The following is a 22979-nucleotide window of genomic DNA, read 5'->3' on the forward strand; positions in this document are numbered from 1 at the left end:
AGAATTCTAAGTTGTCCAGACACCGTTCTCTGTGGGAGCCCACACTTCGTGCTCATCCCTGCATGGCCTCGTGTAGCTCGCTATATTCCACTTGCTGCCTGCAGTCACGCTACTTGGACCGTGTATTTGCTTCAGGGTTGTAGTTCTTGGAAGAGAGCCTACATTTTTGTCTATAATAGTTCCCACTGAACTTCTCCTTTGCAAGCACAGTGACACATAAACAGGAAAGGAGAGCCAGTACATAACAGTTTCACTTCACTGTAGTGTTTAGCAACTGGTAGCATCAGCATCCATGGACTCTGTTGGTGAACTTCACAACCAGTTCAGCCACAAACATCTAACACAGCATTCACAGCATGCCCTCTTTTGGCTGGAGGCTAATTCTGGGCTTAGCCTTTGAATTGCACAAGTAACTCCTGCTTATGTCCACTGGCACAGCTAAAAGAATCAAGTGGCGTAATACCAAGTTCTTAAAACCTCCCCACATCTTCATCTTCTGTCTTCTCACTCGCAAATTCTCCTGTTCTTATCAACAAACTCCTAATGAACAGGGAACAAAGTTGTATATCAGCATTTCACGTTTACTGTGTATTCAAGGACGGGCTACAGAGTAAGCTGCAAGCTTCACTCTGGTATTCAGGAAAAGCAGGTTATAGCATCTTGCAAGTCCCACAACTGCATTCCTCCTGACTCGAGGCTCTGACATACTCATTCCCCACACAGCAGATAACTTCCTGCTGTTGCTTCTTTACTGCAAAGTCTTAATTGAATAGTGAAGCATGAAAATAGTGGAGAGATAAGCACCGCATGAGTCAAGGACAAATCATACAAATAGCTGTACCACAAAAGCTATCTTTTTTATGAGCCATAAAAGAAAATGGAGATTTTATTAATTCTGGAAGTAACATATCTGCTAAGCAATTTCACAGTAAGGACGTTACTGCCTACATCTCTGAACGCTGGGTACAATGCTTATCATCAGAACTGTTCATTTATTACAGTTTGAAGAAAATATGATTGAGGCAATGCTTAATTGCTTTTAAAAGAACAATTAGGAATAATAGGAACACTGGGGTTTGGGAAAACAACTACGTAAGTGGCTTGCTGGCATCAATCTACCCTGAGAAGGTCAGCCCAAGAGAGGTCACATAGACAAAATTATGCCTCATACAACATAATATTTCACCTCTAAAGATACCAGTCTTGTCCCCACACCAGATCATCCCAACAGCACAGTCTACCAATTAGAAAGGACTGCTTCTGGCTCTACCGTAAACACAGCAGCAGTTTCACAAGCCTTCTAGCACATACTTCTCAAAGTTGGACCCTTAAATTTATAATGTAAAGGTCTTAAGGGAGGGGGCCCAATTTTGTCAATTTTAGCCTTAACTTTGTCAGTTTTAGCCACTGCCAATCAAGGTACCAGCTTGTGCCTTAGTATTCTCACCTGAGCTATTACTTCTCATAACGACCTTCAAAATCCTGGGCTGAGTTGCACATGGACAAACAGGACGTGCCACTGGCGCTTGCAACTACAGGTGCTTCATGCATTAGATGTCATAGAGGACACATCTAACTTGTGAAACCAAAACCAGTTTACTAAGTAGTGACAACAACAGCACTCCTGTGAAAAACTACTGCTTATGATAAGGATTTTTGCAGGAGCCTAGCATGGACTATGACATTGATGCAATTCTTTTATTCACAACACACTGATCTGGAACACAGCCCTCTTTCCTTGGTAGCACACCGATGGGCTACTCGTCTGCTTCAGCTCTGCTCTACAACTCTCATCCACGCCAACAGCTGATCTGCTGCACACTGCAGTACTCAGAGGGGAACATGCTTGGCAGATAAGTGAGAATTCCATCCTCTCCCATCACGAAAAGTATGGCACAAAAACCTCCAAAAAAGAAAAAAAAAAAAGGGAGAAGAAAGAAATCACTAATTGGCCTTGCAAATGGCCAACAATAGCTTTTATTCTTGAATAGCTTTTGAGTCTGAGTCTCTTGGGTTTTCTCTGACAGACGAATCAACAGAACAGTGAGGAGGCATTCACACTTGCAAATCAGCTACTGGAGAGCCATGATTCCCAACTACTTGGCATTTAAAAATTAGTAATGATAAGCAAGGTGTCCCTCACACATTGATCTGTCCTCCAAGGGAAGAACACATAGCAGTCCTCAGATGGATGCTGCGGAGCCAGCCAATCCATTGTCGCTATGTCTCTGTTCAGCTGTCTGCAAGTGACAGGGAAGCATCTGAGAAGTGACTGTATTCCAGCTTTGAGTCCCAGACTTCTATCCACCTAAGAAGGAAAGAACAGAGTTAGAGCCTAAGAAGGCACACTGGAACTTTTTTGCACAAAGTGAGTTTTAAAGGTTCACAGTAACAGAAATGACCCTGCCAGGAGCTGTTGCACTTCTACCACAAATCTCAACACATCCTCTCTCCCAGGACTAACCAGGAAATTCATTTTCTATCACTACTGACACTACTTTTGCTTTTTAGTGAGGTAATTACAGGAAGACAGACTTAGGCTAAGAGAATTCCATCTCTTCCATTCCAAAAGGACTTTTGTGCCACTTCCAGGGCATTATGGTGACAGCAGCCTCAGAGTCACACTACTCTCAGCATGCAACTTTTTTGCATCATCCTTTTGAGATGCTGCTTTCCATGTAGAGCTTTATGGGCAGTACACACCTTCAACCCCAGAGTTTGGATTCAACTTTTGGAGTGAGACTTTGAAACGCTCTCAATGTGGGGAGTTACATTACTTGGGCTGTAGGTTTACCCCTATGACTCTGATGCTAGAAGAAACGGAGTTGCACCTCCGCTTACCAGGGCACTAAACTCCCTCCCATAAACACAATTGAAAACACACCCTAAAAAATTATTGTTGAGCTCCTGTTCTATGAAGAGTAAACAGCAGTTTTTATATTACAGTTCAGAGGTCCTCAGGCAGAGTTTATAAACAGGAAGCAAATTACCCAATAATAGCTGCTGGAATAAGAAGAATCAGAGCCCCAAAGAGAAAGGGGAATCCCCTCATGAAGTGCAGGCTGGCAGGATAGAGAGAGTTGAACACTCCTGCAGCCACAAGTGAACACAGCCCTTCCACACAGGCAACAGAAGCAAAGAGAGCACCTGGAAAAGACATAAAAGAGTTAATGATATGACAGCCCTGTCTGCGAATCATCAGCTGAAATGTCTTTACCACCTTCCTCCTTCAATGGGATTCTGTGAATCTTTCTGAAATACTCACAGAAATACTCACAGAAAACTGGTGTCTGCACTGTCAAGTGTGGTGAGGCAAGAGCTGTGAGCAGAGATCAGGCATACTGCACCTCGCCAAGCAGCCCAAAGATGCTGCTCAGCTTCTCTGTATGCAAGACTACCTCACTGACTTCCAGAATTTGTACCACCAGAGCTGACCAGGGACATTACATACGAGCTGGATTGTAAATGCCTCAGAAGAGGCTATCTGTATCTATTTATTGCCAAGCACATCTTATCATTTGTTAAATATTAAGTACAGCAGGACACTGCCTTTTACAGGGTTAGCATCATAAAGCAGGTATCAAGTGTATGCCATCTTCATTCTAATACAAGAAATAATTCTGCAAAGTCACTTCTGGATCCTTCCCATCTCAAACCCCTCCTTCCCTCTCTCTGCCTGCAGAGGTATTCCCAGGCAGACTTTAACAGCAAGCGCAAGCTCTTCAAATAAATTACTAGGGGGTATCCATGATCCTTCACCATGGTCAATGATAAAACTCTCTAACAACACTGAGTTTCTACCCACTGTTACTGATCTACCGTGAAGGGTCATGCTGAGGGAAATCGCTATTTTCTGCATGTTATGTAGTCCATTTTAACTCTTGCTCCTCAAGAAAGTTTTGAAAATGAACAGGCCAGGGGATGATCCATTCCTGAGGTTGAATGCAATACTTTTCATCTTGCTTTCTTTTCTTGTCCTTATCTTAAAAAAGTCTACAGTAGTGAAAGCTGACAATTATTCTGACACATTAAAGTGTCACCCAAGGCCTGAGAGAGCAGGCATGGGCATAAAAGGAGTCCAAAGGAGCTAGGGAAGTCCTGACCTCTCAAAGCAGTTTGGTTTCAATGTTCCAAGAGGACAGTGTTTTGGGACCTGGTTTAAACATACTGGCTAATTCCTTACCCTGTTCTGTTTCATTCACCAGCTTAGAGAGTTTGGCTCTGATGACTGGGGTGGCTGCCATCGAAAGGAACAGAATCCCATAACCTGTGAGCAAGATATGACACATCAGAGAAAGTTCAGCTGAAGCAATAGTGACTTAAAACTCTAAACAAATCCTCCAAAGTCAATCCCATAAATGTATAGCTCCAGACTGCTTCTCCCAGCTACCTCTCAGTCCCAATTCACCCTCTTGCTTTTCACAGTGGCTCTTTTGCCTCTGCATGCAGAGTAATACCTTACCTGTAAGGCTTTTTGGAAGCTTGTCATTGTATGAACTATATGGCTGCAGTTTCAAATTTAGTGTTTGGCCAACTTTGCTGTTGGCAAGCCATAGTTTTGTGGGTACCTGGGCTGAAACGGAGGCAGAACTTCCTCCACCTGACTGTTCTCCCAAGAGCGCACTGCTCTCTTGCATGTTCTGCCATCTCTAAGCTAAGACCCTGAGATATAGGGATTTAAGAATTTGGCATCACCTGTAAACATCAGCGGTGTTGTAGCAGCAAGAGAAATCACAACCAATCCAGAAATATTGGAGATCAGTCCAATCTCTGCCACCCAGGCGTCTTCAAGGCACAGCTGCAGTGCCCGCAGCCCTGCCAGGCTGCTCAGATAAGCCAGGTAACTAGCGGCTGATCCATACCCGATGAGATCAGAGGCCCAGCAAAGAGGGGAGCCAAGTTCATACAAAACATAGAGGTCCTTGGTTCCAAAGTGTACAGTGACAATAAGAAAGAAAGCCACGGAGTAGAGTGCAAGTTTCTGCCTGGAGCTCTGGCGTTCTGGAGTTGCATATAGCCTGTACACAGCCATATAATGACTGAGAGTGAACAGCTTTGCTGGTTTCCGCTGCTTCACTGATTCCTGAAGACAGAAAACAGCATAGAGAGCAGCAGCAAGACTAGCAGCAAACACTAGCCAAAAGGGGTTGATGTACCCCTGCGCTTTGCGCCACTGGCCACCACCAATGCTGGCTAACATGCCTGCTATGCCAAGGCAGGCCTCGAGAATGGCTACGCGAAACGTACGTGCACGTTTGTCGCTGGTGTCAGCCACATAGGCGAAGCAGCTAGCCAGGATCAGGTTGTAGTCTCCCATGAGGCCACACAAAATGCGTCCAAGGAGAAAGTACCCAACATGCAACCGCAGGTACATGACGAGAAGATAGATGGCCGCTTGCAAGGCCATACCTACTGCAGGCAGGATAAGCACTGGACGGCGACCTACGCTGTCGCTCCATGGCCCAAAGAGAGTCACGGAGAAGAGACCAACGAAGAAGCCTCCCAGATTGATATAAAGGTTCCAGTGGGAGACTAAGGCTTCCACTTCCTAAAAGAAAAACACACACACATGAGGCCCTGGGCGAGGTGCTGCTAACACAGGCTGATCTGCCTCTCCCGCGGGGGTCCAGCCCTCAGCGGGGCTCCTCAGGCAGCCTGGAGGACTGAGGGGCAAAGGCAGCAGCCTGCTGCCCTCCCCGGAGGGCAGGAGCCCCCCGCTCCCCGTGCCCGCTTTCCCGCCCGGCTCCCACCTGCCGCGGGGCGTCGGCACCGCTGCTGCCGTTCCCGCAGCCGGCGGCGCCGCTGGCGTTGAGGCCGCTGTAGCCGAGGTCGGCCCCTAGCCGGTCCCAGAGGTACTGGGTGGCGAGCGGGCCCTGGAGGCTGAGGGCCACGGTGGCCAGGAAGAGGAGCGGCTCGACGGCGGGCAGGCGGCGGCGGCGGGCGGGTGCCGGCGGCGGCGGGGCGGCAGCCGCGGGGGGCAGCGAGGCGGCGGCGGGGGGCTGCGGCGGGGCGGCCATGGCGGCGGGGCGGCGCAGGAGCGCACGCTCCGCCCGAGCAGCGCAGCGCAGCGCAGCGCCCGGCCCGGCCGCTCCGCTCCGCCCTCAGCGAGCCCACGGCCCCATCGCGGGGGGAGGGAAGGAGGGGAAGGAGGAGGGAGCCCACCCCCTCCCCCCAAAAAAACCCAAAGCGTAGGAGCTCTTTCACCACAAATCGTATCTGCCATAGCCTAGACGGAGCCGTTGTATTTTTTGTACCTCCTTGTAGCTTTTTTCTGCTGCAAAACGAGAAGATTCATGCTTGATTTAAATTTCACTGTATATGGCACAGGGCTTGCTATTATATTACTACTAAGTGTGTCACCTTCAGCCCTGTTTGTGTTACTTATGGATAATAAAAGTAATTGAAACTTTAAGCCTGATTTTTTTAATCTCCAAACAAAAGAATAATTATAATTAACATTTTAAAAGCAATAGAAGCTGAAAAATGTTATTGTAGTTAACAATGTGTAATCACTTCTATTAATCTGCAGCACATTAGATAATATTTCTTTTTTTAAAGATAAAATAACTTACAAACTTTAACATACAAGAGGGTTTGGCTGCATAATTAAGGTTTGGTCTGCCTCAAACAGCAGTTCTGTAGACAAAGACCAAGTTGTTCTTTAAATTCAAAGAACACACTTTAGAGTATTAGATTAACCAGTGTGTATAAAATGGAGTGGTTCCAAATTAATGTAAATTGGCATCGCTCCATTGACACCATTGAGGGAATGTTAATGGCATACAGGTGAAGGTCTAAACAAATCCTGCTGAAGACATAAACCATTCATTTTGCAGTAGCAGATGCACAGAGCTCATTTATAGCAGCTTTGAGAATAACAGGACCCAAAGGGCAGTGGCAACAACATCACTGTGGATGTGTGGCTTCTAAAGAACAGGGGTAATTTGTTAGCTGAGAACCTTTGCATAGTTAATTCTACTGTACAGACAGGACTGCAGCTGGAGGCCAACCTTCATACTTTAGTGATGGGAAGACGAGGAGGGTTCTTTTTAGATTTTGATTGCTACCTTAGGACATAAGAGTATAAAGTAGAAAAATGACTTTGCCGTTGGCTGATTTTGTCACCGCACCTTTTCAGACACTAATTCAACATTAAATGGATGCAAAAATGTGGGGAATATAATTCATCTGAAAGATCTTTCTTATTCTTTTTGTACCAAGGGTGAAATGCTAAAGCTCAGGACTACCAGTTATTTAATACAATGCTGTTTTCTCATGAGCAATATGTCTGAATCAAGCATGCAACACAGCTGTGAGTTGCAACTCTGGCAGCTGAAACCCTGCTTTAATTGAACTTGACAGCATTTTTTGTGTTTGAAGGTTCCTGATAGAAGAGACCCCACAATCATTCCCATGCACCTACTTTGTACATTAGCTGCTCTGGCTTTCTTTTCAAAACCAAAAGCAATTGTGGCCTACGTGACTGAATTAAACCAGGAATGGGACCAGTTGTAGGACTGAGGGAGAATAAAACCTGATTAAAGCTCCTCTGTTGCCCACCCACCCACCACCACCACCATTGAGCACAGGCGAGCCTGAGCAAAACTTATTCCTAATTGCAGACTGGTCTGTGTTCCAGGTCAGGAGCACTATCTTTGATCCAAACTGATGTTGTGACAACGTATCTATGAAATGGTTAAAAAAATTGCTACTGTTAATTTAGTATTAATGTCCCTCTGTATTCCTTAAATTCTGCCCTGATTTAGAGCTTTTATCAAATTAATTCCCCTGCAGAATTTACCTTGAATTTATGTTGTTCTCAAACTGCCCTGCCCATATCCCGTGCACTCACATTTTCAGCATCTCTTACCCAGGTTAAGAAATGAAATTACCTTAGTATAAGTGAAATGATTGTTTTTACATCAGCAAACAGCAATTTGAGCAATTAAAACTCTGGAAAAAGAATCTATTACAAAGTACTATCAGCAGATTCTCAGAAATAGTCTCATAGCTCTAACAGGTTACTTATTGATGTCCACTCAAGCACAGTTCGCTCATTTTGTAGAGCACATGTGAAATGCTGCAATGCAGTTCAGCAAAGCGGAACTTCAATTCCTCTCCTATGTGTTTGCAGATTCAGGTAATTCACTGCTTGTATCTTGGAAGCCTGTTGGAACTGGGACAGCAATTACTGGTAATTTCCCAACAACAGTATTTTTTATTTTTAAGACCCTGAAGCCCACCACGGTTGTGCTTAAAAACATGTAAGATCAGAAATGTGGAAAAAAAAAAAAAACTAATGGCTGCATTGTGGCCAAGTCTTTCCCAGCCAACCCAGATATAATCAGATAGAAAGAGTTATCAGTTTCTCTCTTGGCTCTAAATCTTTCTTATAAATAACATAAACAGCTATCATGTGCGAGGAACTAACTTCTTACCAGACCTTAACATTTCCCCTATTCCTCCCAAAACAGAGTAGAAGAAAACAGAACTACTATAAGGGTGGTCTTTGGCCTGCAAGGACATGGGTGCCCCTGCTCTCAGATGGTTAGGATTATAAGTCCATTTCTGAATGGGGACAAGGTGGGGCATCGGGTGACAAGAACTCTGCCCTAGCAGATTTTGCTACCAAAAGAATTTCTCAGTGGATACTATGAAAGCTAAGTGTAGATGTTCCTAATCTTCATATTTGAGTGCTACATATGTGGATATGTTTTTTTTAAATTCTACGCATTTTTAAAATGAACTAATCATAGAGGAAACAGTTTCTCTTTCTATAGGAGGAATAACTATATCTATTCAAAGAAAGCACTATTAAATACCAAAACTTTAATATTCATTAGATAAGGTTCCTAGCAATAAAAGCTTGAACATAGGTTTTGATGTAGGACATTTCAGGATGGTTATGGTTGCCTATCTGTGCTTAATAAAACTGCACAGACAACAAAGAGTTAATTCTCGCCTGGATTTACCAGGCATCAGAAGATTGTCTTCAGAAAGTTCCTGGTCTGCCACTCTTTTGCCGCCGTCCCCTCCCTTCTTTGTTCTCTTCCTTCTTTCTCTGATTACCACTCCAAAAACAACACCCAACTTCCAGAGGTCAATGTTTAATATTTCAGAGTATTTATATAGTCTCTGAAAACAGACCTCAAGCCTTTCAGCACTGGGCTAGCTCCAGCACCATGGCTGGAGCTTGGCAAGCGATTCTAGCCCACAGGAATTACCTGACTGTTGTCCTAACGCCTCTTTTGCTTCTTCCTCTGCCTCTGGCTGTTCCTACCCAGGTAAGAACTTTTAAAATTGGATTTGAAAGCCAAATCTCTCCTTAGAATTGTTCCTTTTAAATGGCAGAACTGAAGAGAACACATCGGTTCCTTCTCAGAGGCAGTTCTATCGTTTTTTGCTTGAACAGCCTTTTCTCTGAGTAGAACCCCTTTCACTACTGATAGTGGGGAGGCATAAAAGCAACAGGACCTAGAGGGATGAACAGATATATCTCACTCTTTTCTTTAGCATATTTCTGTAATAATCTTTCTAAACAAGGACTTAAAACATAAAATGCCATGTTTTCGAAGATGCTTTGCTTAGAATTTCTTCAGAGAAAAAGTAAACTATAAACACTTGGAGCAGAGGAGCAGGTGCTTCTACATTGCTCATTCAAATTTAGGACCGAGGGTAGGCAGAGTTCCAGTGTTCTGATTCTTCTTCACCCTACTTCATTTTCTCCCATGCCCAGTCTCTTCGTGCAGACAGATCTAGTCTCTGCTCTTCAGGTCTCTTCGTCCACTCCCAGTACCATTAAATAGCTAGTCCCAATCTCCCTCTCTTGTCACTGCTCTTTGGATATCAAGTCCTAGATCTTTCCTCTGGCTTCTTTTTCTGCCTGCCTGCCTCCTAATCCCTGCCTCCTGATCCCTGTCTCCTTCTCCAAACTTCATTGACTCCGCTAGCTCTCGTTCCTTGTCTTTTTGTGCAGCCTGTCCCAAAGCCCCTTCTTACCTACAGCTCTTTATCTGAGTATTTTCAGAGTGTCTTCAGCTAGGACCACAGGAGTGCAAGCAAGAAAGACAGTGGCACAGGCTTGAGGTGAAATGTGGTAACTGATGAGGCATGTCCTCCTATTCCATCGCTATGCAAATAAAATAGCTTAAACTATCACTTAAAAGCTTACTGAAAAGAAAAACAAAAAAGTAATTTTTTGCTATAGTTAACTTCTCATAGGTGAAAGAAGTTAACTTACTGAAGTTAAAAGAGAGCTGAATCAGAAGAGTTCTAAGTAGCTCGAAACAGAGTGAGATTTCTTTTTTTTCCTGAGGCCACTCAGTTCAAACCTACTTGCTAGAGCCATTGTTACCACACAACAGGTCTTTGGTATTGCCTGTGGAATAATTTGGCAGTCTTGTTTCAGTTCCTGCTTGAAAACAACTCTCTCTGCTTTCTATGCAGTCAGCTACAGCAGACAGATTTAAAAGGTCCTGGACATTGTTTTTCACTTGGAATCTGTTAGAAGCTTTCCGCTGTTAGAATTGTGCATAGTGGTACTGCTAGCAGGAAAAGCTTGTACTTCAGCATGCAGGGTTATAAGCAGACCACTTACAGGTAGGAATTTTACATTTCTCAGTTCTATTGAGCAATTAACCTGTCCTATAACGACATAACGCTGGAGACTACAATAAATTATTATAAACGAGAGCAGACAATGCTAAAGATTACATCTAAAGGCAAAGGAATGAGAAAATGACTTACAGGACCATCGGCTTTGTCAAAAGTCTTATTCCAGCTTTTGCTGTAAGCTTGCTCACAGTAGGCTGGAAGAGAATAGCCCTGTGCATACAACATATGTTCCAAAGCCCTGTTAGGATCTCTCAGGAAGAACCCATTGGCCTCTCTTGATAACAAAGAATGGGAAGAAAAGGATCACCAAAGGGGGAAATTCCATTCAGCGCTGAGTGGGATATTTAATTAAGGTTTCTATTGCTTCCATTAAAAATCAGGCTCAAAAATGCATTTTTTCCCTCTCTTCAGACATCTCTTTCAGCTTTACTTCTCCAACATTGCTGCTCTGGTAATTTACCACCTAGATCTTCTTTCATCCAGACTCTTCAGCTCCCCTGCACATCCTTTCCCTTCACCAGCTCTGTAACTTCCACTCCTTATTCAGAAGTTCTGAGTATGTTCTAAAGCATCACAAGTTTGATCCTGCTGGCTACTATTTTGGCTCCTTGGTTTAATCCTCTGTAATCTAGCCATCACATTTTCTATCTCTTTTTCTTCATTGCTTTCTCAAAAAAAAATCAGTACACTTTCATTCATACTGTCCAGTATATTTTAGGGGGCATCCTTGATCCAAGACCACACAATCACTTTTTTCCATTAAATGCCTTGCTCTGGCCAGTGCTGGCTCTCACTGTTGGACTAATCTCAGACTGAAGGAGACACTGTACTCTGCAGTATTACTTTTACTTGCTTTCTTTATCAGCCCAGCCATGGGAAAGAATCCTTCTAGTGTCTGGTACTGAGTTAAATATTTTTATGTAAAATTTGGAGCTGCTCTCCAAAGCAGAAGTAAATCAATGTTTTCTCCAAAAAAAGACCACATGAAATACAGGACCATACTTTGCTTAAAGAAGCAACTCAAAGTGAATGGAAGCTGAAAATGATCTGTGACCAGATAGTTTGTCAGGGAGTCTATTCAATGTCTGTACTAAGCTAAAAATCTGATGAAAAACAGATAAAAGTATTTACAGTACAAGGAATCTAGGCTGTTGAAAACAGCTGGGGTTCATCTGGGCGATGTCCTGAAACTTGCAAAGAAAAAAGTGGAGAAACCTTGACCGGGTCAATGACGTTTTCTGCAACTTGATCTTTACAGATAGAAATAAATCAAAAAGAAAATACTTCTACCAGCAAAATCAAGAAGTCTATGCAAGAACTGCCAATCCCTTATCATGAAGGGTTCAAAGTCATCAATTTGTTTGAGCTTCTTGTCTTTCCTCATTGAAGGCTCTATGACAAAGTAAATCACTTGGAAACAGTGCAGTCCCTATCTTTTCCTCACAGTTCTGACAAGTTTGTTGAATACTTTGTTGTTTGATCAGGACCTGCATGTGTAGGAGGACAGAAGGGAGAGAAAGAGGACAGCAAATAGCCTTTTACCAAAAATCCTTCACCAAACGATGAGGAGATTTAATCATGGGCTGTTGCCTTCTCAAAGCCTATGTGAGATGTACAGTCTGTTCTGATTGCCTGTACTCTCTTTCAGGAAGCCCGATGTGCTTATGTTATCATATTGATGGCACTGTTTTGGTGCACAGAAGCCTTGCCATTGGCTGTCACAGCCTTCTTCCCTGTCGTGCTGTTCCCACTAATGAATATCATGGATTCAACAGCAGTAAGACATCCATTCCTTGTTTGCCTATCTATTTATTGCCTAGCTTCTCTTATTTTCAAATTATCTCCAGGCTGATTTCAAGAGTATGGTGCAAAGAGAAGAAAATTGCACTATTGTTTCACAGTCTGTACTCTCCACAGAACAAAAAGCTTGCATGAGTCTAGAATGAACTCTGGGTGGAGCTGCTAATCTGAAATCAAAGCAAATTCATTGTTCAGATGCAATCCACAGTTACTTGTGCTAATGCCTTTGGGACAAGATCCTCCTTCAGAAAATGCCTTCTCTCTAAACCCTGCCTTCTTCTTAGCATTGTTTTCTTTCCCTTGTTCCACATTCTAGGTCTGCAGGGAGTATTTGAAGGATACCAATATGCTTTTCATTGGGGGACTGCTGGTGGCCATTGCTGTTGAGAACTGGAATCTACATAAGCGCATTGCTTTGCAGGTCTTGCTAATCACTGGTGTCAGACCAGCCCTGTGAGTAACAGCCATGAAAATGCTGTAGGGTAAAGGACGTGGGCTGCCTGTATTCTCCTATGTGAATCTGCAAATCATATCCTGAAACTGCTTTTCTAAAGTCCAAGTGAGTTAGATAGTGCCTGCAAACCTAAGGAATTGGGATCCTTTGATGTGTCCTAACTTGTGACCTCACTTGTCTCAGATCATGAGAAGAGAGAATACTGAAGGAAATTACAAAGCAAAAGAATAAAAATGCATACACGATAAAGCCCTCTGGATATAATGTATAATCTACATCACACCTAGAGAATAATTTTGAGACAAATAACAGCAATACTGAAGCAAGGATTAGATTTTTATATGAATCAGAAGTGACTCTTAGAAGATAAAGGTCAGATAAAATCATCTAAAAATGATCATCTTCCTCACGGTTTAAACTGATTGCCCCTTGGGATCAAACTTAATTTGCAATTCCTCTTCAAAATATATTAATATTTGTTATTGAGATGGTAAGTTTTCTTCTGAAGCATGTAGAATAAACAGGATACTGGCTAAATAAACAGTTTGCGCTAGGATATCAGCTCCTACTTTCTTAGTCATAAGAACGTGAAAGGACAATTGGTTGAAATCACAAAATAAAATTGTAGGTTAAATCTCACTGCGTCTTTCACACTAAGAAATGTCCATTCCTTGAGTTATTTAAAGCAGACTAGGGTAAAAGGAGGTCCTAGATCTTAATTGTTAAGCATTTTCCAAGCCTAATATTTGTAATCAAAGCTTTGTAATAAAAAAGGCATTGCACCCCTGAGTTCTGAACTGGCTTTTCAAACCTCTTTATTTCAGACTTATCATGGGTTTCATGATTGTGACTGCCTTCCTTTCGATGTGGATCAGCAACACTGCCACCTCTGCCATGATGCTGCCAATAGCACAAGCAGTGTTGGATCAGCTGCACAAGTCAGAACTAGAGTCCAGCCCAACTGAACAAGTGTCTGAAAACATCAATAAAGCCTTTGAACTGCAGGAAGAATCAGCTAAACCAGATAGCTCCAAAGCGACAGAGCAAAAAGGTGGCTGAGTTATGGGTGTTTTTCTCATTGGGATAATGGAGGGTGACCTGATGCCTTCTTCACTGTCATTATAGTTGCTTCTAAATTCTAAAAGCGGAAGACATTCTGACTACGTAACACAGCATTTATGATGGTCTTCCATGAATCAGACAGAACCATAGTAAGATCTACCTACTGACCTGGCTAAAGTTAGAAATAGATTGCAAATCTGAGTAACTAATCAATAAAACAACAGAATGCATAAATTATCTGTTAGCTGAAGTCTTTATATTAGGCTTGATAGTTCCCTCTATACTTATGTTAGCTCAGCTGTAATATACTGTGTAAATTATCAGATAATCAGGAATTCCTGAGGGAAATTTTCTGGCCTGTTTTCTGCTGGAAGGCTAGATAAAGATTATAATGACAATCCTAATCCAAAGATACACAACCATGAAAAAGTATCTCTTTATCAGTTGCCTTTCCCTCTCCCCATCTTTGAGCCTGCTCAAGTGTTTCTGACTGTAAACCACAGTTTATCCCAGTGCCCTTAGTCAGATGCTGGTACACAATCAGTTACCTTGATTCCAACTCCTATGACTCCATTGCAACTTTCTGAATTCTTTTCTCTCTCTCTTCCTGTGTGCAGTTCAGATATTGCCCTAGTTCACTGAGGAGTGTCAGTACGATATTTGTACATTATCACACATTTTAGCCTTGTGTGATATTTTTAGAAATACCTTTTTCTGAAAAACTGCCTTATACGAGGAAAACCAATGAAAACTGACTTAACATCAAAGAATTAACAGTGTCAGCCTTAAAATAAGGAAATTTAGAACTTTCACCTTTGAGTCTATTGAGTCCTAGTTTTGACATATTGCACTATACAGGCACAAGATCTTTTCCTATCCAGTCTAGTTTCTGTAGCTTTTTTTTTTTTTTTCCCTGCATCTTTGGACCTAGGTGATAGTCACATTATGACAGTTGAGGAAGACAAGAAACAGAAAAATGAAAAACTTATGGAGGAGAATCACAAGAAACTCTGCAAGGGAATGTCCCTCTCCGTTTGTTACTCAGCCAGTATTGGAGGGATTGCAACTCTGACTGGGACAACACCAAATCTGGTACTGAAAGGACAGTTTGATGAGTAAGTCTATTTGAATTTGGGATTACGTACCCACTAGCTGCATCTTTGTGCTATGGCTGACTTCTAGCCAACACAGAGAAGGAAAATATAAATTTGGGAACTTTGCAGGGAAGTTATCTTCTCTTCCTTAGTGTGCCACACAGTGTCTCCTCTTTTCTGAATCATCAATTAAATACAGAAGAAACTGCAGAGTTTTGGATGCTGACAGCCATCTGCCTTTTACAGGCTCTTTCCTAACAATGGCAATGTGATCACCTTTACCTCTTGGTTCTCCTTTGCTTTCCCCACCATGGTCCTGTTGCTGTTTTTGTCCTGGATTTGGCTGCAGATATTGTACTTGGGCTTTAAGTAAGTACCCTTTACAAACTGTAACACAGCTGATTCTTCTGTTATTAACTACTGATTACATATTGTAACATAATTGGTACTTTTATTATTGAACCTGTGCTTAAAAGTCAGACAGCAAGTAAAAAAAGCACTCATCTATCACAGAGAGTAGCAGAACTGCATACTAAGTACCTGTTAAAATGCTGCAACTTTTTCTACAGGGAACCTGATCAAACCCTAGCTAAATATATTCCAGGTTACCTCTTCAGTGCTAACTGAAAATAGAAGGTTTAACCAAATATCACCTACTCTGCAGCATTGCTGTCATATCCAAAACAAATTGTTGTGCCTTAAACCAGGAATGACAACACCTCATTAATTGATTTCTACATATAGCCAGTAAATACCATTATGATGAGAGCTGATACAGACCTACAGGATTACTGTTGTGCCAGTTCCCAACTCTAATCAGCCCAAATGACCAGCTTGCATTACCTACTTGTTTAATACTTAGACTATCAGTTTTACGTTATCACCAACTTCTTTTTCTCTAACTGGAAAGAGCTCTATAAATATCTGCAAAGGCACTTTCTTATTCTTCAAATTTCTCTTTAAAAAAACTTGGCAACTATTTACTCACTGATGATCATATTGCCCTGGCAGTTACGTTAGCTTTGTCATCATTTCCCCTCTGTGTCCAGATAGTGCAACTTTTTATACTTATATCATGAGCTTTTGGGGGCAGGAAGCTTCTTTTCATTCATCTCAATAGCATGTAGTACAATGCAGTTACTATTCACACCTATGGCCGTTGATGCTATGATAATTTTATATATGTATGTATGTATGTATGTATGTATATATGGTAATATGGCTGAGTTACAAAATTTGGATTCTTGAATCTGAAGATATCTGGCAAATTTATCTGATACCTCTTGTCCATTTTATTTCTAGTTTTCCGAAGAATTTTGGTTGTGCTGCAAGCGCCTCTGCAAAGGCTAAGGAGCAACAGGCTTATGGCATTATCAAGGCTGAGCACAAGAAGTTGGGCTCAATGAAATCTGCAGAGATAACAGTTTTGGTACTCTTCATACTACTGGTACTTCTCTGGTTTACTAGAGACCCTGCTTTCATGCCAGGTTGGGCAACTACCCTCTTCAACAAAAATGGTACAAGGTATCACCACTTTTCTTCCTAACTTTGAGCAAAAATAAAGCAGGAAACACTAGAAGTAAAGTGTAGCCTGACTTCTCATTTCCCAAATCATATTTCATCTGGATTCCCAGATGCAGTGACTACTACCTGGTCTGTGAACAAGCCTTTCTCTACCATCATACCAAGCTTACACGCAAAACTTTCACTTATTATTGCATTACCCTGTTCTTTCAGTTCCCTATGCATCTAAAATTCTATTAGACTAATTTGCTGACTGACCTATTACAGCTTCGTCACTGATGCTACAGTTGCCGTCTTCATTTCAATTTTGTTGTTCATCATCCCTTCTGAGATTCCTACAACTTTCTCCCATACCAGTGGTGGACATAAACAAGAAACAAGTAAGTGAACTGAAGGCATCAAAACTCAAGTGTCAGAACAGGAACATAGGAATTTTACTTACATTTTAGATTTACAAAGGAAATTTCAAACATTAAACAAGATTTCAAACTGCACTTCCTGCATGGTTATGGCTACATGCTTTAGGATAGGCAAGGCATATATCACACAAAAGATCTCTGTTTCTTGTAACTGCACTAAGTGAAAAATTCTTATCTAAGCAGTGCTCCAGTAGTTAGTACACTGAAGATTCTGAAGCTGGACTCTTCAGGAAAGAATACGTGACTTAGCAGAAACACGTACAGTTGTCAGGATACGTTTCCATACTTTTAATCCACTCATACTTTTAGTTCACTTTGCTATGCCTCTTGGAGCAACAATAGATTATTCGTTAGTATTTTTGCAAGTCAAGTTTTAAAATCTTTGTTGCGGAGGCCCCCATCATTTCTTTTAGGAGATAATTTTGCAATATAGCTGATCTTGCTGACAGAAAGTTTTTCCCCATGTTCAGACTAAAATCACCTCCCACTCACAAGTTCTCCCTTCTGTGAAGGATGTAATAGGGCTTACAAAATCTTTTTGGATTTTAGACAGCAAACCAAAGATTCCAGTACCTCCAGCTCTCTTGGATTGGAAAACAGTTCATAAGAAAATGCCATGGAATATTGTTTTTCTGCTGGGAGGTGGCTTTGCCTTAGCCAAAGGCAGTGAGGTAACATTCCTGTGCTTTTACACTGTTTACTGGACATTTTCCATCTTACTTTTTGTGTGTGCTCTTCTAGAACAGAAGAGGGCACGCTAGTAGCACCAAACGAGCATTTCTGCAGCCAGTGGCAGTAAGAGACTTGACCATCCTTAGGAGGAGTGCTGTAGTTAGAAGAACAAATCATTGATGCCTATGCAACCGACATGCACTGCAAATCAAGGCAGCATAATTATCTACGTTTCTAGAAAAGTGGATGGTTAAGAAAATACCCCAATACATTACAGATTCTATTCCAGAAAACTTAATTGATACGACAAGCATTAGGACTACTATAAGACAGATGTACAGCTAGCTAGAAAACCTTAAGGAGTAGATAAGAATGGCAGGCTGTCAGACTGAAGGATGTGAAGGATGTGCAGGCATCTGCGAGGAGTCTAAGGCTACAGATTATTTTTCACTAATGACTTAGATGATGGAATAGACAATATATTTATTAAATCTGCAGACAATAATCAAATTGGAAAAGGCTTCAGTCACCTGGGAATACTAGTTTAGAATTCAAAGATCACTAGGACCTTTAAAATGTTACTATAAAACAGAAAACAAGGATGCAACTCAATACGGGAAACAGGTAGGAATAATCAAGTACCACAAATACAAGATGTAGAAATGACTGGATAGGTTATAAAGCTGCTCATAAACTTAATTCGAGTCAATATTTTTATACCACAACTGAGGAAAAAAGCAAACATCTAGAAACTATAGGTAGGAGTATCATATATAAGACAACGTAAAATTAAATTCTTTCACTCAGGACTGGTAAGTCCTCAGCTACAGTAATATATTAAGTTCTGGATATCGTTCTTTAACAATATGTGGACTGTATGAATAAACTTTAGAGGAGAGTAACAAGAATGATCATAGGTCTGGAAAAAATATTGGGAAAAGGAAAGATTCAAGAAATTATATTGATTTATTCTAAAGCATCATCAAATGCACAGAAGGCTGTGTCAAAAAGGAAGACAGCATACTTTCTTCTGTTCTCATCGTGGCTAGGACAAGCGCTAAAGAGCTTAAACTGCAGTAAAAGAGATTTAGGCAAAGCATTCGGAAAACGTTTCAACTGTAAAGATAGTTAAGCACTTCAATAAACCATTTGGTGAGATTTTGAAATCTTTGGAGATTTTTAACTACAGGTTAGAAAAACACGTGTCAGGAATAATTTAGTTAGAGCCAATCCTGCAGGAGGACATAGAATGGATTCCAACCCCCCTATAAGAGACAGCACTTTTCAGTGTCAGAAGAGACAGGCTGAAGTAGTCAAGACATTAAATAAGGGGGATATGGAGAAGAATGGTGTTTGCAAAAACAATAAGTAAGCTAAGCCATAGTGCATGAAAAAGCAAGACAGGCACAGTAAGGATATAGTCTCTTGAGAGAAACACCTGAATAAAAATGATGCCCAAATTACAGCCCTGAATAATAGAGAAGATGCTGGTATTTTACAGTGTCTGAAAGAGATGAAAGGAAAGAAGAGCTTCAGATAATTCAGTCAAGACCTCAGACTCAGCTGTGATGAAACTACATTAATAGCTAGAATATATCCTGGGATATATGAAGGTATTTAGAAAGTTGAGTGCAAAGATCCTAGTTTAGATTAAAAAAAAGTCCATGTACACTAATGGCCTGAAGAGAGAAATAATTATTTGTTATCAATAAAGTATTGTAAATGCAGTATCTTCTTCTTTCAAAGGCTCTGGAATGGAAAATATGTTGATTTTTATTTGATCTATTGAATTATTGTGTCTATGAACAAAGCCGCTACGTGTTTTTCTGTAGAAAGCAGTTTGTATAAGAACTTCTAAAAGAAGGGAGAGTGGAACTGGTAAGGGAAATGTAACTGCACGGTGATGTGGAGACTTGTTCTCCAGCCTACTATCTTAACAGACCTCTTCCTTTTCTTCCCTAACAGGAATCTGGTCTGTCTGCATGGTTAGGCAACAAATTGACTCCTCTGCAGAACATCCCTCATCCAGCTATTGCTTTCCTGTTGTGTCTCCTCATTGCCACTTTCACTGAGTGCACCAGCAATGCAGCCACTACTACCCTCTTCCTCCCTATTCTGGCTTCAATGGTAAGTTCCAATGTTTCAAAATATTTCATAAGAACAGCTTTCAGCTCTGCTCCAAGTATATGTCTGCTCAATTATACAAACTAACTAGTTGACAATGCCAAGCACTGGTTCATGTATTTAATTAGGAGACAAGATTTAAAATATACATTATACATATGTGTGTGTGTGTATGTATATGTATATATATTCACATACACTATATGTTTAGTTCAACCTTTCGAAAATCATTGTTGGTTGGTGAAAAGTAAAGGGATTAAATTCATTGGCATATTAAACTTTGCCTTCTGGCCTAAACAACCTCATGAAGTCACTGCCAGCTGTACTTGTTTTTTTCCTATTTGTTCTGGAGAGAGGCGGCAGCAGCAGCAGCAGCAGCAGCATTTGCTTCCCTGCAACATTCCATTACTGTATTTCACTCCAGCCACTAACCTTCCAGAAGTCTCTGTAAAGGTGATACCATTAGTCAGTCTCTATGACCTCAAGCCAGACTTTTGCATTTCCACAGAAGACTGCTGATGCTGGGGCAGACGTATTTCTGCAGTGTGAAATCCTGGTTCCAGATAGAACTTGAATAAGCTACACCAAAATCTTTTTGCATAGGCCACTGACTCCAACTATCTTGTAAACTTACCCACTCGTCTTCAGATTTTGGGCTACCCTAGTTCCACTGATAATTTAATTTTGTTCTTAACCAGTTTGAAGCCATTTTACATTCGCTTTCCTGATTTCAGAGTTGAATACAACCATTATTATTAATCTTTACTGCAGCAGTGATCAGATTCCACGATCAGGAACACAAAGCACTGACCACAAAAGCAATTTTCTTGCTTTTGCTGCATAAAGACATTGAGCAGAAGTTTTTAAAACAGAATCAAAATAGGAGTAGCTACAATGTTTATGAAAGAATAGGGTTTCTGACATGGACAAATAAAGTCTTCCCCAAGGAGATATCTTTGCATTTTTGTGTATCAACCAACACCATGTTTGCTCTCCTTCCTGCACAGGCTCAAGCAATCTGCCTCAATCCACTCTATGTCATGCTGCCCTGCACGCTTTCTGCATCACTGGCATTCATGCTCCCAGTGGCCACTCCTCCCAATGCTATTGTCTTCTCAAATGGACAACTCAAAGTTATAGATATGGTGAGCAAAAGCATGTTTCTTTTCAGAGTTTTCATCACTAGTTTTTGACCTTCCTTTTTTTTAATATTGGTTCTTCTTGAAAGAATGTTAGAAAACTGACTGTACTCTGCTAAAGTCAAATGAAAAGAATAACATACATGTGTGAATTAATAAAGGGTCACTCTGACTCTAACATGCACTCAGAGCCTTATGAAGATGCTACTGAGCTTTTAGAAAACAGCCAAGAAAGGCCTCTTGAAGATGTTCCAACAGGAGCTTGCTGTCAGTGAGAATTGGCAATTTGTAACTGTTCCAAAAGCCCAAATGCAGATCATAGGGATGGCTAAAAGTCATATCATCCTGCCACTCTGTACAATTCTTCTGCAGGGAGTAGAGCAAAATGTAGTACAACTCTCTAGGCTGCCCTGACACCCTTTCTCAATAGGGAAAAGAAAGGAGAAGAATGTCATGTCCCTTGATAGTTGATCTAATTTATAATTGATCCAGAAGAAAACCAAAGTAATATTAGAGATAAATGCCGGATCAGAACAGAAAGTCCTCCATACGTAGAGGAAAAGAATTTCAGGACTTCTAGCATAAGAATTCTATCCCATGAAAACTCAGTTTCCTCTAAAACAAGTTATATTTTGAGAAGAAAACCAGGTGAAATGTAACTTGATTAAAATTACTTAAGACTTTCTGAAGGTAAAAAAAAATAGGATGCTAACACTAAACATCTGATTCTAGCTCATGCCAAATGAAAGTGTCTGAGAAGAGTAAGTAGGCTCTGAAATTCCTAAATTCAAATGCAGGAAAATTCCACTCTTGCACAAACTGGGGAACACAGAAATATACTGCTTTTTCAAAGCACCTCATAGGACTCGGTAGCATATTTTCTGCTGGAGCTGTGAATAAAGGCCAAAGAGGCAAGACAGAAAAGCTATCCATACAAACAACTCTAATCAGCAGGGAAGGAAAGAAATAATCTGCTCAACTAATGACCCTTCTTCTATATAATTCTAGGCCAGAGCTGGATTTGTACTGAACGTCCTAGGAGTTCTGACAATAAATCTAAGCATCAACACCTGGGCTATATCCTTGTTCCAACTACAAACCTTCCCAGCTTGGGCAAACGGGACAAGTTCGTGCCAGTAATACGGAAAGACAAAGGAACCAACAATTCTGTCTCATAGAACTGCAATGTGAGCAAGACTACCATCTACGCAAACTTTGCTCAGGCAGTGGTTGACAAAGGCCATTCTATGGAAAAGGACATGCCACCTACAAGCAAAATCACTCTGTTGATAACAGCAATAAAATTGCCTAACAGTTCTGTTTTAGTAGGCAGTTTTGTTACCCCAGCAGTAAGTTGAGGTAGTCTTTTGCTTTTCAGCTGTTACAGATATCTTTAGATTTTGTCTCTCATGTAACAGTGGTAAATTTTCCCCAAGTACTACCTACAGCCATCGACTTTCAAGCTCTGCTTGTAAAGCCCAAAATCTGCAATGAATGAGAAAGAAGAAAGAGGTATGTGAGTAAAAGGGAGAAGAGAGACTCTATGTTCCTGTTTTCATGCCTGTATCATCAAAACCAATACTAATATTTACCTCTCTATGAATATGCAGATTTCTGTGTATATGTTCAAAATGTATATAAGATTGTTGTATACTCTACAGGCATTCATACTAAGGCATGTGCTGTATGATTATAGATAAATCAAATAATGTCAGGCCATTCTACTACTATGCAATATATTTATTTACAGTTTGCTCTGTTTTGAATGTAAAAGACATTTTCTTCCTAGAACGTATGTCCTATTGTTACTTATGTACGATTACAGCCTGCAAGGTCACGATAGGAATAGTAATACTCTCTTAAGAATGGGAGAATCCTCATGTTCTAAAGTACCTATAATTGAATTAAAGATTTTTATGTAATCCCTGTGTTATGGAGATTTTTTTTCTATTAAAATATCACTACTTCTATTTGTCTTCCATGTTTCAACTGCTTGGCCATGTTCTTCTTTAAATAACTCACAGTAATCAGATAAGTTATCAAAGCCAAATTTTCTGTTAACATTAAAATAATAGTT

At 41.0% G+C, this 22979-nt stretch overlaps 2 protein-coding genes across 8 annotated transcripts in view; one reads left to right on the forward strand and one right to left on the reverse strand.

The window, feature by feature from the left end:
* Positions 1–1941: 1941 nt before the first annotated feature.
* The window catches only part of SLC46A1 (solute carrier family 46 member 1), an 83819-nt gene continuing 62781 nt past the window's right edge, over positions 1942–22979 (reverse strand). For 6 of the 7 annotated variants that reach the window (XM_068910083.1, XM_068910085.1, XM_068910087.1 and 3 more), the window contains 4 exons: positions 4696–5548; positions 4184–4267; positions 2991–3147; positions 1942–2308 (listed from right to left, as the gene is read on the reverse strand). In XM_068910083.1, coding sequence (XP_068766184.1) covers positions 2233–2308; positions 2991–3147; positions 4184–4267; positions 4696–5548 — 1170 coding nt within the window. In that variant the 3' untranslated portion in view covers positions 1942–2232. Of the gene's footprint in view, positions 2309–2990; positions 3148–4183; positions 4268–4695; positions 5549–5750; positions 6018–22979 lie in introns of those variants that run through there. The other variant, XM_068910080.1, reaches the window with a different exon arrangement.
* On the forward strand, positions 9051–22822 carry SLC13A2 (solute carrier family 13 member 2). Its single transcript, XM_009665566.2, has 12 exons — positions 9051–9284; positions 12263–12391; positions 12731–12867; positions 13693–13919; positions 14862–15045; positions 15271–15393; positions 16327–16548; positions 16816–16928; positions 17517–17638; positions 19605–19766; positions 20771–20908; positions 21911–22822. Exons 1-12 carry the CDS (start codon positions 9183–9185, stop codon positions 22040–22042), a joined length of 1791 nt encoding a protein of 596 aa, XP_009663861.2. The 5' UTR covers positions 9051–9182; the 3' UTR covers positions 22043–22822.

Source organism: Struthio camelus, chromosome 16, assembly GCF_040807025.1.
Source record: "Struthio camelus isolate bStrCam1 chromosome 16, bStrCam1.hap1, whole genome shotgun sequence".
Lineage (NCBI taxonomy): Eukaryota > Metazoa > Chordata > Aves > Struthioniformes > Struthionidae > Struthio > Struthio camelus.